Genomic DNA, 17250 nt, shown 5'->3' with positions numbered 1-17250 from the left:
GGGAGGGGGCTGGGGCCCGGCTGGGGCTACACCACCCGCCCCCGGGCCCCGCAGCCCGGCCCCCGCGAGGGGCGGGCGCTCGCAGGCAGACGGCGAGTGGAGGTAGGCCGGCCAGCCGGGGCGGGGGGCTTTTATATGTCGGGAGGCACAAGGGGGCGGGACTGGGAGGGCTGGGCCAATGGGAACGAGGGAGGGGCGAGGCGGGACCGAAGTGAGTGGGCGGGGCCAGGTCATAAGGTGTGGGCGGGACCGGCCGGTGCCCCGGGAACCGGGTGGGGCAGCTCTCCCCTAGGCATTCCTGCTCGCGTAAGCGACGGAAGCCACCTGTGCCTTGTCACTTTAGAACCTGCCAGGACTCAAGTGTGTACCACATGTGAGGCCTCAGTTTTCTATCCTGTAAAGTGGGGAGAATCACTGCCATCGCCTCTTTTTTGCATTTCAGGGACTCCTAATTCCTTTCAGGAATTTCTCTAGGGCTCATTCTTGAACTTTTTACTCCTATCTACTTTTTCTGAATGTTTTTTATAGATTAACTGTTAGTCTTGATTTCAACATTGCTGTTCGCTCCTAAATCTGCCTTCTCTCTGAAAAGAGATGAAGGTAGACAATTTCATGAAGCTGTGGGATAGGGGTATGGCTTTAGTCCGGACGATTTGGTTCGCAGAAAGCGAAGCCCATGGCAGAGAGGAGTGATCTTGGGTGACTGAGTTAGAAGAACAGAAACTTGATTGCTTCTATGTGGGCAGCTCTAAGATCTAAGATCTCGTCTTGTCCCTGGGCAGGGGGCTTGTTCCTGGAGATGGGACCATTCCTAGCTGTTCTGCCCATCCTGGTCTTCCTTTGGGGAAGGAAGTAAATGATGGAGTAAAGGGCGCCTGAGGAAGTTTCTGACGCTGCTTCTCTTGGCTAGACACATGTTTTTGTGTCAGTCAAGTTGGTGTCAACTGGGTCACATGTCGCTGAGGAGGTACCAGCTTACAGAGCCACGTGGGCAGGGAGCTGGGACACCGAGATCAGAGGGAAGGGGAAGTGTTCCACATTTGTTAGAGGAGAATCTGAGTGACTGCTTTGCCGGGACAAGATCTGCCAGCTTGGGGAAGAATTTTTTTTTTTTTTTTTTTTAAACAGCAGCTGGGCCAAGTCCACTGTGCTTATTCTCCGTCTTGCTTTGGAGCTTGGCATCAGCAGAGCGAGTGCATTCTGCAGCCGTTTTCTTTTAAAATCAATCAGTAAACTTCAGGGAGAAGGAACGTTTCAGGTTCTCCCAAAACTTTCCCTCAAGAATTTGACATAAGGCTTGGGAGTGTCACTTCTCCAGGGATTTTTCCCAGGTCAGGAAATAACGTGATCTGGGAAATATTTCCAAAATCTAGAAATAACCAAGTTACCAGGTCATCGGTACCTGTTAGAAAGGCGAGCTCTGAGCAGAAAGTGATCTAGTCTTGTTAACTGCCCCTCCCCCTTCTTATATCTTATGCATTTGAAAGGCCCAAGCCCAGAGGGGTTCCTGAAGGGAACACTGGCTTTGGTCACTTGTCCTTGAAACAATCAACTGCTTTCTAGCTGTATGCTCCTGGGCAAGTAACTTAACTTCTCTGGACCTTAGTTTCCTCCCATCTAAACTAGGGACAGTGATCATTGGTAATGATTTTAATCTCATATTACTATGCTGTGGATCCCATAAAAGAATACATGTTGAGCATTAAATACATAGTAATCACTCAAACTATGTTGGCTGCTACTGTTATTATGATGGTTGTTGCTTCCTGCTCAGCCTTTGGAATTATACCATTCGCATTTATTTTTATCATTTTGAATCGGGTGACAGCCTAGTGGCTTTAAGGCTTGACTCACTTGCTGTGTGGGCCGATGACTGGGATCCCGGGAAGCTGAGTGCTAGGACTCTAGTTTCTAGTGGGAAAGTGTCACTCTCCTAAGGCCCTTCTCCAGCTTTAGGAGGGTAGCCAGAAAGAAAATTTTTCCCTGGGCCCAGGCTCAGACTCAACCTTCCGGGAGGCAGCTGGATGAGCTGGGGCTGTGGGTGTCATGGGAAAGGTGGGGACCTGGGAAGGGTGTCTCTGGAGCTAAGGGTCTCTCCCTCCCCTTCCTGCCACATGCCCCAGCATTTTGGGGCTGAAGACGGGATAGGCTAGGCAGAATCCACCCCACTCCCCATCACCACCTACTAGGGACACGGCCTCCAGATAGCAGCCACACGGCACATAGTCTTCCTGGCCTAAGGGGCCTGTTCTGGACCAGGAGACATCACCTGCCCCTGTAGCACAAGCTTGCTGCTGGCAGGAGGCAGTAACTTTTTCACAAGGTCTTACCAGTCGGCAGATTTGAACCGGCTTTTGACAGTCACTAGCAGTGTGTTCCCAGCATTGTGGACACTCATTTGACAGTAAAAGTTGAGCCCCAGCTTTGTGCTTGTCAGTGTTTTAGTAGCTGGGGATAGAGTCATGGGCAAGGCAGGTCACATCTCCACCCCTGGGGAAAGCTTACTTTCCTGGTCGTGGAGGGAAGAGGAAAATAAACAGGATACAGGGCCAGGAAAAAAATAAAACAGGAGTATGTATTCCAGAGGGCTTGGAAGGGGGTTACTTGAGACCTGAGAAGGTGGCATATGAACTAGGACATGAGTGATAAGCAGCCAGCAGCTGGAGGCGAGGAGAGCATGCCAGTAGATGGAAGAGCTGGTGCAAAGGTCCTGAGGCAGGAGGAGGCCTGGAGCATTTGGGAAGCCACATTGTGGCTAGAACATTCAGAATGAGAAAGGGGAAAGGGCCAGATCCCACACGGCCCTATGGGTCATGGGGAGGGCTCTGGATTTTATTCTCTGTGATGGGAGCCTTAGAGCCTTCTCAATAGAGAAGTGACACGATAGGGTTTGTGTTTTCAAAGGATCTTATAGACTATACAGGCAGGAGTAAAGCCAGGAGCCAGTGATGAGAGGGTCCAGGCAAGAGACGATGGTAGCCCAGACTAGCATGGTATTGATAAAGATGGAGGGAAATGCCCAGCCCTAGGATCTATTTTGGAGGAATTATTGACAAGTCTTAAAAACTAAGTGGCTAGGGAATTCCCTGGCAGTCTAGTGGTGAGGACTCCATGCTTTCACGCTGGGGCCCGGGTTTAACCCCTGGTTGGGGAACTAAGATCCTACAAGCTACATGGTGTAGCCAAAACAAAAAACAAGAAAACTGGATATAGAGGATGAAGGAAACACACATTATTATATCTAATTTCCCCATTCCCCCAAAAGTTCATTTTTGAAGCCAGTCTACAAGTGAGGGAAGTGAGGTTTTCTTTCCATTTCCTTGGGAGGGCCTTGTCCAAGATGTAAACCATTCAGTTAAGTATCTGGCATCTAGAACAGTTGGCAAACTACAGCCTTCACCTGTTTTATATGGCCTGTGAGCTAAGACTGATTTTTACATTTTTAAGACTGATATTTTGTGACATGATTAATATATCATGATATGTGAAAATTATGAAAATTCAAATCTAAGTATCTAGAAATAAACTTTTATTGGCACACAGCCACACTTGCTTGTTTACATATTGTCCATGGCTACTTTAATACTCCAGGGGCAAAGTTGAGTCATTGCAATAGGCTGTCTGCCTTCAAAGCCAAAAATGTTGACTGCACAGAAATTTGCCAGCCCCTGACCTAAAGAATTGATTCAAACTTTCTCCAAAAACAGGTGTTGGCTTTGAAGATAGGTGCAGCCATTGGTGCTTTTTTTGGGCAGTTTCGTTGCTAAGGAACAGATTTGCTGAGTCATGCTCAGATAGACCGGGAATGCCTCATCCTGTATAAATATTTGTGACTTATTCCTCTCTAGGGAACACCCTACAGAACTCTGCTTAACCTAGTCTTCCACAAATGGCAAAAAAATGGGGGTTCCCTGGTGAAATAGTTATGGGAAATATGTCATTCTGTATCATTCTTCCTAGAGACTAACAATGACAGTGCTGAGAAGGTCTCCCAACAGAGAAGTTGGTTTAACTGTTTTATCCATCTCCTCTTCCCCCCCTTTTTTTTTTTTTGTGTGTGTGTGTGTGTGTTACGCAGGCCTCTTACTGCTGTGGCCTCTCCTGTTGCGGAGCACAGGCTCCGGACGCACAGGCTCAGCGGCCATGGCTCACGGGCGCAGCCGCTCCGCGGCATGTGGGATCTTCCCGGACCGGGGCATGAACCCGTGTCCCCTGCATCGTCAGGCGGACTCTCAACCACTGTGCCACCAGGAAAGCCCCCTTCCCCTTTTTGAGCTCAGCCTTTCAGTTGTCTCATCGCCACCTTCCTCTGCCCCTGAGGGGAAGGGAGGAGGCCTGCAGGGTTGGCACCTCGAGGAGGAGAAAGCACCAGCAAGTGTGGAGCTTTTAAAGCCCTTTTGTGGTGGGAGGGGCCCCTAGGGGCCAGCTCTCTTAGGGCTGGGAAAGTCCAAGCCAGGGTTTCTCAGTGCCCCCAGAACCACCTGCCTCTGAATCATCCAGGGGACTAGCTCAAACAGCAGACTCCAGGGTCATCCCAGACTCTGGCAGTGGGGCCTAGGAACCTGCATTTAACTAACTCCCCAGGTGAGGCTGATGAACACCAGAGTCAGAGTCCCCCTTGGCACCTCTTTCCAAGAGCTTGAGGACTGTGTCTCTCTCTCCCTTCCAGCCCCAACTGGCATGGATGTTTGTTGAATGAATAATAATAATAGCAACTTCCATTTCTCAGTGCTTATTGGGTGCTGGGCTGATCACATTGGATCTTTACAACAGCCTTATGAATCAGGTGTTCTCATCATCCCCAGGTGACAGATGGGAAAACTGAGGCCCAGAGGAAAGTCAGTTACACGTTTATGAATTAAGAGACAGGCCAGGGTTCATGTGGATGTGGGTCTGACACTGGGCAGACAGGTGCTGATTAGCTGCAGTGACTTGAGCACCTGATCTGGTCCAGAGTTTGGACCCAGTAGTATGAGACCTGAGGAGGTGGGCCTCTCTAATGCTGGCAGAAGAGTTGGGGAAGGGCAGGGGCTGGGGGAAGATGTCTTCTCTGTGTGCATGGCAGGCAGTAGCCTCTTCCCTCTCCCGGTGGGCAAGCTCCCCCTGCTGCCTGAGTCCCTGGCAGGCCACCCTTCCGTCTTGCCCAGTGGGAAAGCCCAGAACAGCGCCCCTGGACCTGAACCAGGGCCCATTCCCCCTTGGCAAGAGAGACCATGTGCCTCACCCAGCTCCTGGGAGAGGGACCACAACCTTTTAGCAGCCACAAAAGCTGCCTCTGCCTGGTCAGGTGGGCCCCATTCTGAGGTCAGCAGGGGCTGCTGGGCCTGCCCTGTGGCCAGGACCTGTTCCCAGCCCAGCTGCCCCTGGTCCTAGAAGGCCACTTTCCTTGAGGAGCTCACATCTGGTGTCACCACCTGTAACTGCCCTCACTTCTGTGGCAGCAAGCAGCTCGGGAGGCTTTTTGGACTCAAACAGCTTCTGTGTGTCTGGCACCCCACTGGGAATGGTACTCAGCCAAGAATCCAAGCCCAGATGGCAGGCGATTAGGGAGCTGGCACGGGCTGGCTGGGAGGTAGCTTCCCCATGACTTTCCTTTCTGGCAATTAGCCGACTAGTCAAGTGCTTAGAATGCCCAGGGTTCAGACTCGGTCCTGCCACTTCCCTGCTGTGTGGCCTGGGGCAATCTCAACCTCTCTGAGCCTCAGCTCCTCCTCTGGCAGAAGGAACCCAAATTCAGATGTGATCGTTGCAAAGTCTTAAATTAAGTAATGTAGGGGGACTTCCCTGGTGACGCAGTGGTTAAGAATCTGCCTGCCAGTGCAGGGGACACAGGTTCGAGCCCTGGTCCAGGAAGATCCCATATGCCGCGGAGCAACTAAGCCCGTGCGCCACAAGTACTGAGCCCGTGTGCCGCAACTAATGAAGCCAGCGTGCCTAGAGCCCATGCTCCACCACAATGAGAAGCCCGGGCACCGCTCACCGCAACTAGAGAAAGCCCGTGCGCAGCAACGAAGACCCAATGCAGCCAAAAATAAATAAATTAATTAATTAAAAAAAAAAGAAAACCACAAGCTTAAAAAACAAAAAAAGTCATGTAGGGACTTCCCTGGCGTGGCAGTCCAGTGGTTAAGACTCCACGCTTCCACTACAGGGGGCACAGGTTCAACCCCTGGTCAGGGTACTAAGATCCCACGTGCCACGTGGCGCGCCCAAAAAACAAAAATTAAAATTGAGTAATGTAAAGAAAGCACTCAGCACAGTGCCCAGCCTGCAGGAGCCCTCAGGAGAACTGTATTATTTGTTTTTGGGTGAGAGCCGGAGCTCTCCCAGCACAGGGGTCCCCCAGGCGCTGGGGCCTAGGAAGGAAGAAGGCAGGAATCCTGGGCAGGGATGAGTGGAAGAGGTGCAGACCAGCTCCAGTCCATACTTAGTTGCCCTGCAGTAACGATGGATTCGTTATATCTTGCCACCAGCCTCAGGATTTAATTAAGTTACTGATGAACTCAAATGTGTCTCTAGGGAGCCAGGAGCTGTCCCTGGTTTCCTCTGCCTGTAGATTAATTCTTGTTTTTCCTTCTTGTTTTTTCCTCCTCTTCTCCCCCGCCCCGCCCCACCTTTCTTCCCAAGCAAGCAAAAAAAAAAAAAAGAAAAAAAAAAAAAGAAAAGCCTTATTTATTATCATTTTCCCCACTGTTGGCATGGCAACACAGGCGTACGTTACTGAGCTACAGGCAGCCCCGCAACCATCCCAGCCGCCACAGGCCCCTCCACAAGCCCAGCCCCAGCCACCGCCACCACCAGCCTCAGCAGCACCCCAGCCTCCCCAGCCCCCTGCCACCACCGCCACCCCCCAGCCCCAGTATGTCACCGAGCTGCAGAGTCCGCAGCCTCAGGCACAGCCACCGGGCGGCCAGAAGCAGTACGTGACAGAGCTCCCGGCCACCCCCACGCCCTCGCAGCCGGCCGGCACACCCGCCCCGTCCCCGGCATCCCAGCAGTACATCGTGGTCACCGTCTCCGGTAAGTGGACACGTGCTCAGAGCGAGGGCACTCAGTGAACAACCCCAAAGGGAGTTTTGGGGAGCCTAGCATCCTGGATGTGGAGGCACCCTGGCGCCCTCCCACTGTCACTTATTATGCCTGTTACCAGGAGGGCAGCTTTTAAACTCTCTGGGGTTCCCAGGTGGGATCTGGGGGGCACCTCTGGGGAAGGAGTAGTCAGACCAAGCAGGGAGGCCTCTGTGCCCCCAAACTCCTCCCCACCGGGACAGCTCTTAGAGCTGTTTCTGTCTCTATCCTCAAGTAAGGTGTCACTTGAAGAAAGGATTGGGCAGTGGAGTTAATTTGCAAACGCCTGCTGGAGATGGAGGGTGAACACACAGCCATCATCCGTAAAGGGATCATAACAGCTTCGAGCGCTCAGGGGCTGTGTGTGAGGTGCTCCCTGTGGCAGTTCAGGGAGGTCCGCTGGGAGGCCTGAGGGACCACTTCCCCTCCCCTCCCATTTCATTTTTGGCAAGACTCAGGCCAAGCGGGGCTCTTGGCTGGGCGAGTTCGTGAGCATGTGATGTGGCCAAGGGCTCCTGTTTGTCACTGTGGCCGCCCCTTGAGGCTGTGGAGCAAATGACCAGGAAGCTTGGGTCATGGCACCCATGGTTCCTGCCTAGAGCATCTTCCCCATGCCCGCTTATTCTAGAATGGGGATGGGCTGAGCAGAGGGAAGTGGGAGCACAGGGTCACGACAGGCAGTCTCTCCCCAAGGGAGAATGTGGAGCTCCGAACAGGGCTCGGCGTCATTAGTGGTTTCTGATGTGCTCTGTGTAGAGGGGAGGATGCAGCGAAACCTCATGTTGAGGCTGGCCCTGGTCCTCCCAGAGTGGAAAAGGAAGCGGTGGGGATCCTAAGGGCATCCTGGGAGGCTGCGGAAGGAGCAGGTCAAGACTGCGTTTAGGACCATAGGACAATAAAGGGTCAAAATTTGTGGCAGTTGACATGGCCCCATAGGACCAGGACAGAAGCAGCTGGGCCCCAGCAGCATCCTGGAGGCTCCTGGCTGTGTCGGGGTCCCCGGGGAGGGCCAGGGGGTGGGGCACACAGGGGCTCAGGACAGTGACTCTTTAACACACAGACTGGTGTGGAGGGATGGTACGCAAGAGTCAGCTGAGTGCAGAGTGAGGCCAGGCCAAGGACGTGGCCAGGTCACCGGGCCACAGATCTCCAGGGGGCTCTCGGTGCTGCACAGGGATCCTGCTACACTTCCTAGCCAGCATAGCCCTCACTGTCCGAGAAACCCACTCCCGCATCTCTCACCTCTGTCACCTCCCTCTCACCCTGTGCTTTTGACCCCGACCCTGCTGCTGACCTCTCTGGGGACAAGGCATCATCACATGACAAGAAGGACCCCTTCTCCCACCCAGCCAGCCTCCCGCACCCGGGGTCCATCTGCACCCACCAGCTCTGCTTTCTGGCTTCTGGAAGGGTGAATCGGCCCCCTGCCTGTTCCAGGCTGCCCCCTCCAAGACTTGCTTCTGCCATCCTGGCCTCCTCACTGGGTCCCTCTCTTGCTGATCTTCTCCACCTGCTTGAAAAGATGTAACAGCTCCCATTTTAACCGGGCCTCCCAGGCCCTGCACCCCCTTCAGCTGCTGCCCGATTCTCTTCCCTTTAAGTTAGAATTCCTCAAAGGATTCACGCTCCCTTCCTTAGTCTCTTCTCCCTCACCTCAGCCACTTGCACCTTCCCTCGCCACAGTCCTCGTCAGGGTCACCCATGGCCCCTGTCTTGTCGATCCACTGGCCACCCTCTGTTCTTCTCTTCCTTAGCCTCTGGGCAGCGCCTGACACACTGGTCCCCCTCCTCCCGGAGCTGCCCTCCTGCCCTGGTCTCTGCCCACCTCCCTCCTTCCTCCTCATCTCCCTGACTTTGTCAGCAATGACCTCATCAGGTCTGAGGTCTCCTCTCTGCTCCAGTGATTCTCCCTTCACGGTGGTCTTGTCCAGTGTCTCAGCTTGCGTTGCCACCTCTTACGCTGACAGTGCCACGTTGAGGTCTGCATCCTGGGCTTCAGCCCTGAGCCCTAGCTACCTGGGAGCCATCAAAGGGGCCTCTCAAACCAGCGTGGCCAAATAGAAGTCTGGATTTGTTTCCTTCTTCAAATCTGGCCTCCATTGAGACTTCCTTGTCCTAGTAAATATCACCCCCAGGTCTGGGTCAGCCTTCATTCCTGTCTTACCCATCCTTTTTTATTTTTTTTTCTGGCTGTACCGTGCGGCACGTGGGATCTTAGTTCCCTGACCGGGGATCGAAACCTTGCCCCTGAAGTGGGAGCGCAGGGTCTTCACCACTGGACCGCCAAGGAAGTTCCCTGTCTCACCCTCGCTTGAGCAAGCAAGATCTCTTGGCTCCACCTCCTGAATGCAGCCAGAACCCACCCCCTCTCCCACCTCCACGGCCCCCTACCCTGGTCCAGCCTCTGCTCATACCCTTCACAGTCCTCCCCCCACAGCAACCAGAGGGAGCCTCTTGCCAGCTCTTGATTAGGTTCCATCATGTCCCAGCTCAACCCAGATTATTCCAAGGCAGGTGGCCCTGGGAGCACTCTCTGAGAAACCTTGGCCTGGCCTGTCTTGGCCCTAGGAGATCTGGCCCCCTGTGGCTCGCAGGAAGGAGCTTAAAAAACTCCACACTCCCTGTGCCCCTGCTGACAAGTGTCCAACCTCCTGACTCTGGCCTTCAAGGCCTGCTGGCCACCCAGCCCTACCTGGTACTAACCTGCCCCCTGGCTTACCTGCTTCAGCCCCACTGGTCTTCCTGTGGCTCCTCAAACCTTCCAGGCTTAGTTCGTCTCTGGGCCTTTGCACTCACGTTGCCCTCTGCCAGGAGCACTCCCATCCCAGACCTTCTGGTGGTTCATCCCTCGTGAATGCTGGCCTGACCCAGCTCGGTCCTCATACCCCATCAGCCCCTGGGCAGCCAAGAGCAGGTAGGAGGGCTTGTCTGTCACTGCTGGAGGACTTTTCGTAGCCTACAGGGCATCTTATTGGCCCTGAACCTCCTGAGTGCTGGCTTTTGCTGCTTCAGGTGTCCAGGGTCCCCAGAACAAGAGTCTGGAATGGATGCACATCTCCAGACCCCAGAACACCCCAAGGCCCAGCCTACCTCCTCTCTTCCCCTTGTCTTCTCCCCCAGGGAGTCCCTGGTGCTTACAGGTCAAAGCCTTTCTTTCCCTCCTCCCCTGTCCCCCCATCTTGCTGTGGGGCACTCAGTGTGGACGGGTTGCAGTGTTGGCGTGAATGGCTGTTGGCGTGAATCTTAACCTCCCTTCTTTGGTCAAGCAGTGGCTTAATTGTCTTCCACAGCGGTCCTGGGGAATTTCATTTCCCTTCTGCTCGCAGTTCTGCCGGGAGCAAGCCTGTCCCCGGAAGGCTTACTGGGCAATGCTTCCTTGATTTGTTCTCAGAGGAGGTTGGGTTGCGCCCTGTCACTGAACTTGTGCTGCTCCGTTCACCCCTCCCCCATCCCCTTGCCGTGATTTCCTAGGGTTCCTCCATAACCCTCTCCCAGTTTTAGTGTCCCTTTTATCTAAGGGTGGCCCTTGGGCCATGTGAGCCAGTCCTAGGGGTGGAGGTGGGGGTGTAACTGACACCAGCAAAGGCTGCAGCAAGGTGCCTGGGGTTCCTCCAGAGCCAGAAGCAATCTGAGCTGAGCAGAGACCCAGGGAGTGGCAGGGAGGAGGCAGGGAGGGGCCCTGGAGCCAGACCTGGAGCCTAGGCTGGGAGCCAGCCAGGAGCAGCACCAGAAGCAGCTCAACTAACCCGATCCTTGCAGGCTCTGCCCTAAGGTGACTTTGGAGGTGATGGGAAGGAAGCTCAAATTTCCCGGCTTAGGAGCAGTCCTCTAGATCCATAAAGCCCTGTCCTCAGAGGTAACCGGACTCTCACCCAAAACCCGGGTGGAAGGGTCCCGCCAGCTGTCCCTAGGAAAGCGAAAGTGAGCCTGTGGAAGGGGCATAGGGCTGGGCTGAAGGAGGGACCATGTCCAGCCTCTCTTCCCTGCTTCTGACCTGGAGTCCTTGGGAGTCCAACAAGACTTGTGTCCAGGAGAGGGACATGGAGGGTGTTTGTCAGTGTCCCCAAGCATAGATGGGGAAACAGAGGTCAGGGCAGACAAGGGACTCAGGACGCTGGGGGCAGCAGGAGTCCACAGGCCCCGCAAAGAACCTTTGACTGAAATCATCTGCAGGATGGGAGCAAAGGATCAGGAGGGAGAGGGCCATGACTGCCCCATCTGTTGTCCGTGGTGAACTGGGTCCCAGCTTGGAGTCGAGCCTCAGGTTTCCCTCTGTCTTCCCCTAAGTAGCTCGTGACATTTGAGACCTGAGTAGGTCTCAGTGAGGAAGTGCAAGGCCCAGGGAGGAAGAGACACTCATCAGATTGAGGGACAGGAAATCAGCTGCCGCTTCCTGACTGGAGACTTGAGACAGCAGGGCCCTCTCTGGTCTGGTGCACATGCCCAGAATGGAGTTTGCAGACAGATGCAGATGCTCGCAGACTCAGTGACCCCCTACGCGCGCACGCAAACACACACACACACACACACACACACACACACACACACACACACACACACACACACACACACACACACACACACACACACACACACACACACACACACACACACACACACACACACACACCCTCTCTCTCTCTCTCTCAGAGCCAGGGCTAGACACAATGGTAGGGAGCCTGCCCTGGCTACAGGCAGACGGGGGCTCACGCATCGGAAGCCCCTCGTCCAAAGAGTAGACTCTGGAGCCTCACCTGCCCGGCATGCCCTCCTGCCTGGCAAAGATGGGGATTCCGGCCTTGAGGGCTACCCCAGAGGCAGGAGATGGGCAACAGCACTGGTTCCCGGGGCTTCCCTGTCCCAGGCAGATGCTTGATCTCAGCAAGTCCCCAGGCCTCCAGCTGCTCAGGGGCCCGCTTAAGGATCAGCCCTGGCATTTTCATCAGGGCACCGGGGCCTAGGAGGTGACTGGGGCCAGCCCCCCATTCGCTGCCCACCCTGAGCCAGGCCAAACCTGCCACGGGCCTCCTCTGTCAGGCACTATCCCTTGGGCTGTGCCTGGCTTCCGGTGCCTCACGGACACCCAGGTGTGCCGGGCCCCTCACATGACTTGGGGCTTTCTCGGGTTCCTCCCAGCGGGCCAGCTCAGGGAGGACCTCCTCTTTTACCATTCAGGGAAGCCTAAGTACAATAGATGCGAGGGACAATTCCAGCAAAACATAGGAATCGGTGCCCCCTGGAACTGGTTGCAGAGGCAGCTGGCCAAGCAGGCCTGCGGTTACTGTCCGCCCCACATCTGGCTACCACTCCCCCACACCCAACTTACATACATTCATGTGCTCTGCCCCAGACTTGGCCCCTGAGGTCTTTGCTTCTACCTAGGGTGACCTTTCTGTCCCGGTCAGGCCCTTCTCCATGTCTCCCCACAGCAGCTGAGGCCCAGCTCCCCGCTTTGGACGCTGAGCCCCAAAGGGATGCTCTGGACCTCGTGATGTCCCCGTAGGCCCCTGGCTCACTGTCCTCCGGTACCCACAGGCCTGAGTCTGCACACCACTGCCTTTGGGCCCTCAGCCTGGGCCTGACCCTTGACTCTGGGTTCCACACATGGTGTGACATTCATGTGGGCACAGACACGACCCTGTGTTCTGGTCTGCTAGTTCCCGGCTGGACGACCTCGGACAAGTTACTTGCCCTCTTCTGGTCTCTGTTGCCCTCTCTAAAAACAGAGGTAATAAAAGTTCTTTCCATTTCCAGCTGCCCAGGAAGATGCTACTGCAGTGCCTGGGGCACCGGAAGTGCTATAGTTACTTTTATTATTCCTTGCCCACTGCCCTCCAATCCCACCAGAGGGCTCCCAGGGGATGGGACTGGGACCTTGGCTCCTTCTGGCAGCACATTGGAGGAAGGGCAGGTGCATGTGTGCCCCCAGCCCTACCCCACAACTGAAACTGCTGGGAGCAACCAGGCGACACAGAGGGGGTGGGGTGGATTGTGTCCCAGCTGGGGTGAGGGTCTCCCAACCAGTGCCTCTCAGCGACACTCGTGCTCCACGCCCCTCCCTCCCCCCCAGCTCCCCTGTTAATCACTTAGCGAGATGTGCGTGAAACTCGACCCGTGCCTTCCTGATAGCATCTCTGGGTACCAGCCTCCCTCCTGACCCCACAGAGTGGCCCCAGCCCCACAAAGGCCCCACTCAGGCTCTGCCCGCTGGGAGGGAAGTGTGTTTATCCTAAGAGGACAGCCAGGAACTCTGCATCCACTGGGGGGATTAGCTTCCCAAGGTTGCAGGTATAAAGCCGCCCGCACAGCCTGCTGTTCCCGAAGAGGTGGGCGAGGAGTGCTGGGCAGGCTCCCCCGGGGCGGTGGGGCAGGTGGGCACCATGTTCTATGATTGCCTCTTCTTGGCTGCCTGTCAGCGTGAGTACCCGCCCACCCAGCTCCAAGCCCTCTGCCCCCCTACACCCCAGTGAGGACCGGGAAGCAGGGACGGTGGAGAGGGAGGGGGTGTTTGGCCGCAGGCCTGTGAGACCTTCTGGGGCAACTTCTCTGACCAGCTTCCATCCCTGGGAAGCCAGGGGTCATTTCAAGGAAGGTGGCCCCGACGCCTTGCAAGGCTGCGGGACCTGCGGGGGGGCGGGGGGCGGGGTCAGTCACGGTCCACAGTCCTGCCTGTTGGGCAGAGGCATCCATCCCTCCAAGCCTCCACTGCATCATGGCTTCTCAGTCACCGCTTCAGGTCTGACTTCGGGACAGTGAGGGTGGGGGCGAGGAGGGAGGCTGCTTCTGGGTGTTAAGGATTATAGGCCCTTGGGGCCCCCAGCCCACCCCAATGGGCAGTGTTGGGGCTGACCAGGGGCCAGGCAGGATTCTTGGAGAGCCTAGCCCCATCCAGAGCTAGCTTCAGGCTGCATTGTCGCATCCCAGCGGGCTCAGGCTCAGGGTGGGGGCAGTGGCAGCAGGCAGAGCTGACCTGGTGACCTTTCCCTACAGAAGGTGCCATGCGGGCCAGCGAGACTGTGTCAGAGGCCAGCCCGGGCTCCACGGCCAGCCAGACTGGAGTCCCCACTCAGGTGGTGCAGCAGGTGCAGGGCACCCAGCAGGTAGGACACACACCCCTCCCCCAGGGGTGTGTAGAGAGGGCACCTGAGGGGGGCAGCGAGGCTGTGGCCGTGGGTACCTTGCTTCCCCCCTGGTCCTGCTGCCCGAACCATCTGCTCACCTGTTCTTATCAAGATGTTCACTGCTGCCGCCCCAGCAAATCCCCCCCCCCGCCCCTGCCCCGGGCCGGGCCTCCCTGGGGAAGCCAGCGCTGCTCAGGTCCCTCCTCCTTCCCCCGCAGCGGCTGCTGGTCCAGACGAGTGTGCAGACCAAGCCGGGCCACGTGTCACCCCTCCAGCTCACCAACATCCCGGTGCCCCAACAGGTAAGCGCCCTGCATCCAGCCCCCACCCTCAGAGCCTCCCCAGGGTGCAGAACCCACCCCTGTGGCCTGCTCTTATCTACCCTTACCAGCATCAAGGCTATGGGGCCTATCCAGGGGCTGCCCTACCTGCTGCCTCCAGCCGGTGAGGCCGTGTCAGTCAGGGCCCATTGGGGAAGGAAGAGCTGCAGGAGTCATCTTAACAGAGACCTGAGGACTGACAGTAAGGAACGTGGCTGGTGGGTCCAGCCCCAGTGTCCCAAAGCAGAGAAGCCAAAGCCGGTTAGGAACCAGGAACCCATAGCCAGCACGGGCGTGAGTGCATGGTGGTCTGTCACCTGGAAGGCTGCACACCGGGTGCTGGCGTCCAGCGTGGACCGGGACAAAGCCCTGTCAGCTTTCAAGGGTGAGAGCACATTTCATGTGCCCTGTGGAGCCAGGCTCCCTGGACACAAACTCCAGCTCTGCTGCACATGGGCTCCAGGATCTCGGGCAGGTACTTTCACTGTCCTAAACCTCTGTGAAGTGGGGGAGTGACTACAGCATCAGGACTGTCAGGGCGATTCTGTGAGCTAGCAGGCATGCAGCACTAGAACGGCGCCTGGCACGGCACAGGTGCTCATTAAAAACACACAGGCCGGGCCTTCCCTGGTGGCAGTGGTTGAGAGTCCGCTTGCCGATGCAGGGGACAGGGGTTCGTGCCCGGGTCCGGGAAGATCCCACATGCCGCGGAGCGGCTGGGCCCGTGAGCCATGGCCGCTGAGCCTGCGCGTCCGGAGCCTGTGCTCCGCAACGGGAGAGGCCACAGCAGTGAGAGGCCCGCGTACAGCAAAAAAAAAAACAACAACAGAAAAAACAAAAAAACCACAGGCCGTTGTCAGTGAACTGTGGTCCTTCTGGCTCCAGGCTCTCCCCACACAGCGTCTGGTGGTGCAGAGCACAGTCCCAGGCGGCAAGAGTGGCCAGGTCTCCCTGACGGTGCATGGCACGCAGCAGGTGCACTCACCTCCTGAGGTAGGTGGCGGCCCCTTTGGCTACCCTCCCCACCCCTCTCCCCAGAGGAGTCAGGACTCACTCCTCCCAAGTCCTTGTTGACCCTGGCTGGGGTGGCTCGGCCGCCAGATCCTACCCCTGCTGGCTCTGAGCTGAGCCCGGCTCCAGGAGGAGGAGGCAGCTTCTCCCCTGGGTCGAGATGGGCCTTGAAGCTCCAGCTCAGGGCACTGCATCCCAGGAGGCAAAGTGGGCCCCTCTTCCCTTGACAGGGTGGGTAGAGGTTCCTCCTCCGACCACAGGATGGAATCCAGGGACCCCTGAACACCAGTGAGGGTGTGGAGGCAGGCAAGCCGTGGGTGGCCGGGAGCATGGGTGTCAGCAATCACAGCTCCAGGGCAGATCCCTGGCTCAGCCATTCAGTCCTGGGGACTCTGGGCAGGCCCTCAGAGCCTACTGAGCCCCGAGTTAGAAATGTGTGAAACAGTTACTGATACCCACTGTGACACAGCACGGCCCACAGCTGGCGGGCTCTGCAGCCAGCCCACCTGGGGTCAGCACCTGGTGCCACCACTCACAACTCTGTGGCCCTTCCCATCTGTGCGTCAGCAAATCATCTGGAAAGTAGGGGCGCCCTCACCTATCCTGCCTCACTTCAGCGCTGCAGCCCGTCTGATGATGGAGGCAGCAGGCGGCCCATGGGCTGAGGCTCGAGCCCCAGCCCTCTCCGCTGGGGAAGCTGGGCTGAGCCCTGAGCCTTGCATCTGGGGTGACTGGGGCTGTGGTGCGGACCAGGCATTTGGATGCAAAGGATGGCCACCAGCTGAGGTGGTTGGCTGCGTCCCCTCTGGCTGCTGCCCTCCCCCAAAAGCTCTCTGGACAGCCCTTCCGAGCAGGGTTTTGTCAGGCCCCGGCTGCTCCACACACACACCGTGTCTCCTTCCATTGCAGCGGTCGCCAGTGCAGGCCAATAGCTCCTCCAGCAAGACGGCTGGGGCCCCCACGGGCACGGTGCCTCAGCAGCTGCAAGTCCACGGCGTCCAGCAGAGTGTCCCCGTCACCCAAGAGGTGCCAGGCAAAGGCGGGCAGTGGCAGGGGCGAGGGTGCTGGCCAGGCGGCCTCTGCATCCTCCTTCAGTTGTCAGTGGGAGTTGCAGTGGCGAAGGCCTGTGAGAGACCAGCAGATGGGGGTCCAGCCCCAGCCTGCCACCTAGGCCTTTGGCAAGCACCTCTGCTTCTCTCCAGACTCCGCGTTCTCACCTAAATAACGGCTCCTCCCCCAGGGCCTGGGAGCAGGGCGGTTGGGGCCGCCGTGAGGATGAAGTGCGTCCTCGTGGAAAGCACCTAACACCGAGCAGGCACTGGAAACAGCTTCGAGAAATAGCCTTGGCCTCTCTGGGCCCATTTGCCTGGAGGAAACCCCAAGGCCAAGTCCTGGCTCGCCCCTAGGGGGCTCAGCGAGAGGCCTCGGCCTCCAAAACCATGCCCAGTCTTCTGGAGGAGGCCTCACTCTGAGCTGCCCGCCACGGCAGCCAGAGCAGGTTAAGAGGCAAGGGCTGTCTGCCGTCTGGTCGTTACCACTCAGGTTAGGTTCCCAATCCCCTGGAGAACCAGGTGAAACCATAGACCCTTTCCCTGGAGGAAAGCAGAAACCCCACCCTGAAGGATTCATAGATACTCTCCTGCCTGGCACCAGAGCCCCTCTGAACCTCTAGGCCTGGGTTCAAGTCCTGGCCCCATCCCTCAGCAGCTTCCCGCCTCCCAGCCTCTGTC

General features: G+C 56.9%; 1 protein-coding gene across 6 annotated transcripts in view; it reads left to right on the top strand.

Moving 5' to 3' along the window:
• Positions 1-17250, top strand: part of RFX1 (regulatory factor X1) — a 31917-nt gene that overhangs the window by 532 nt on the left and 14135 nt on the right. The window contains exons 2-6 of one of the 6 annotated variants that reach the window (XM_067733549.1): positions 6628-7020; positions 14059-14168; positions 14408-14491; positions 15395-15502; positions 16430-16546. In XM_067733549.1, coding sequence (XP_067589650.1) covers positions 6699-7020; positions 14059-14168; positions 14408-14491; positions 15395-15502; positions 16430-16546 — 741 coding nt within the window. In that variant the 5' untranslated portion in view covers positions 6628-6698. Of the gene's footprint in view, positions 1-168; positions 7021-14058; positions 14169-14407; positions 14492-15394; positions 15503-16429; positions 16547-17250 lie in introns of those variants that run through there. The other 5 variants (XM_067733547.1, XM_067733546.1, XM_067733550.1 and 2 more) reach the window with 5 other exon arrangements.

Source organism: Pseudorca crassidens, chromosome 3 (genome assembly GCF_039906515.1).
Source record: "Pseudorca crassidens isolate mPseCra1 chromosome 3, mPseCra1.hap1, whole genome shotgun sequence".
Classification (NCBI taxonomy): domain Eukaryota; kingdom Metazoa; phylum Chordata; class Mammalia; order Artiodactyla; family Delphinidae; genus Pseudorca; species Pseudorca crassidens.
The sequence above is the reverse complement of the archived record's forward strand: the minus strand, read 5'-3'. Positions and strand labels throughout refer to the sequence as shown.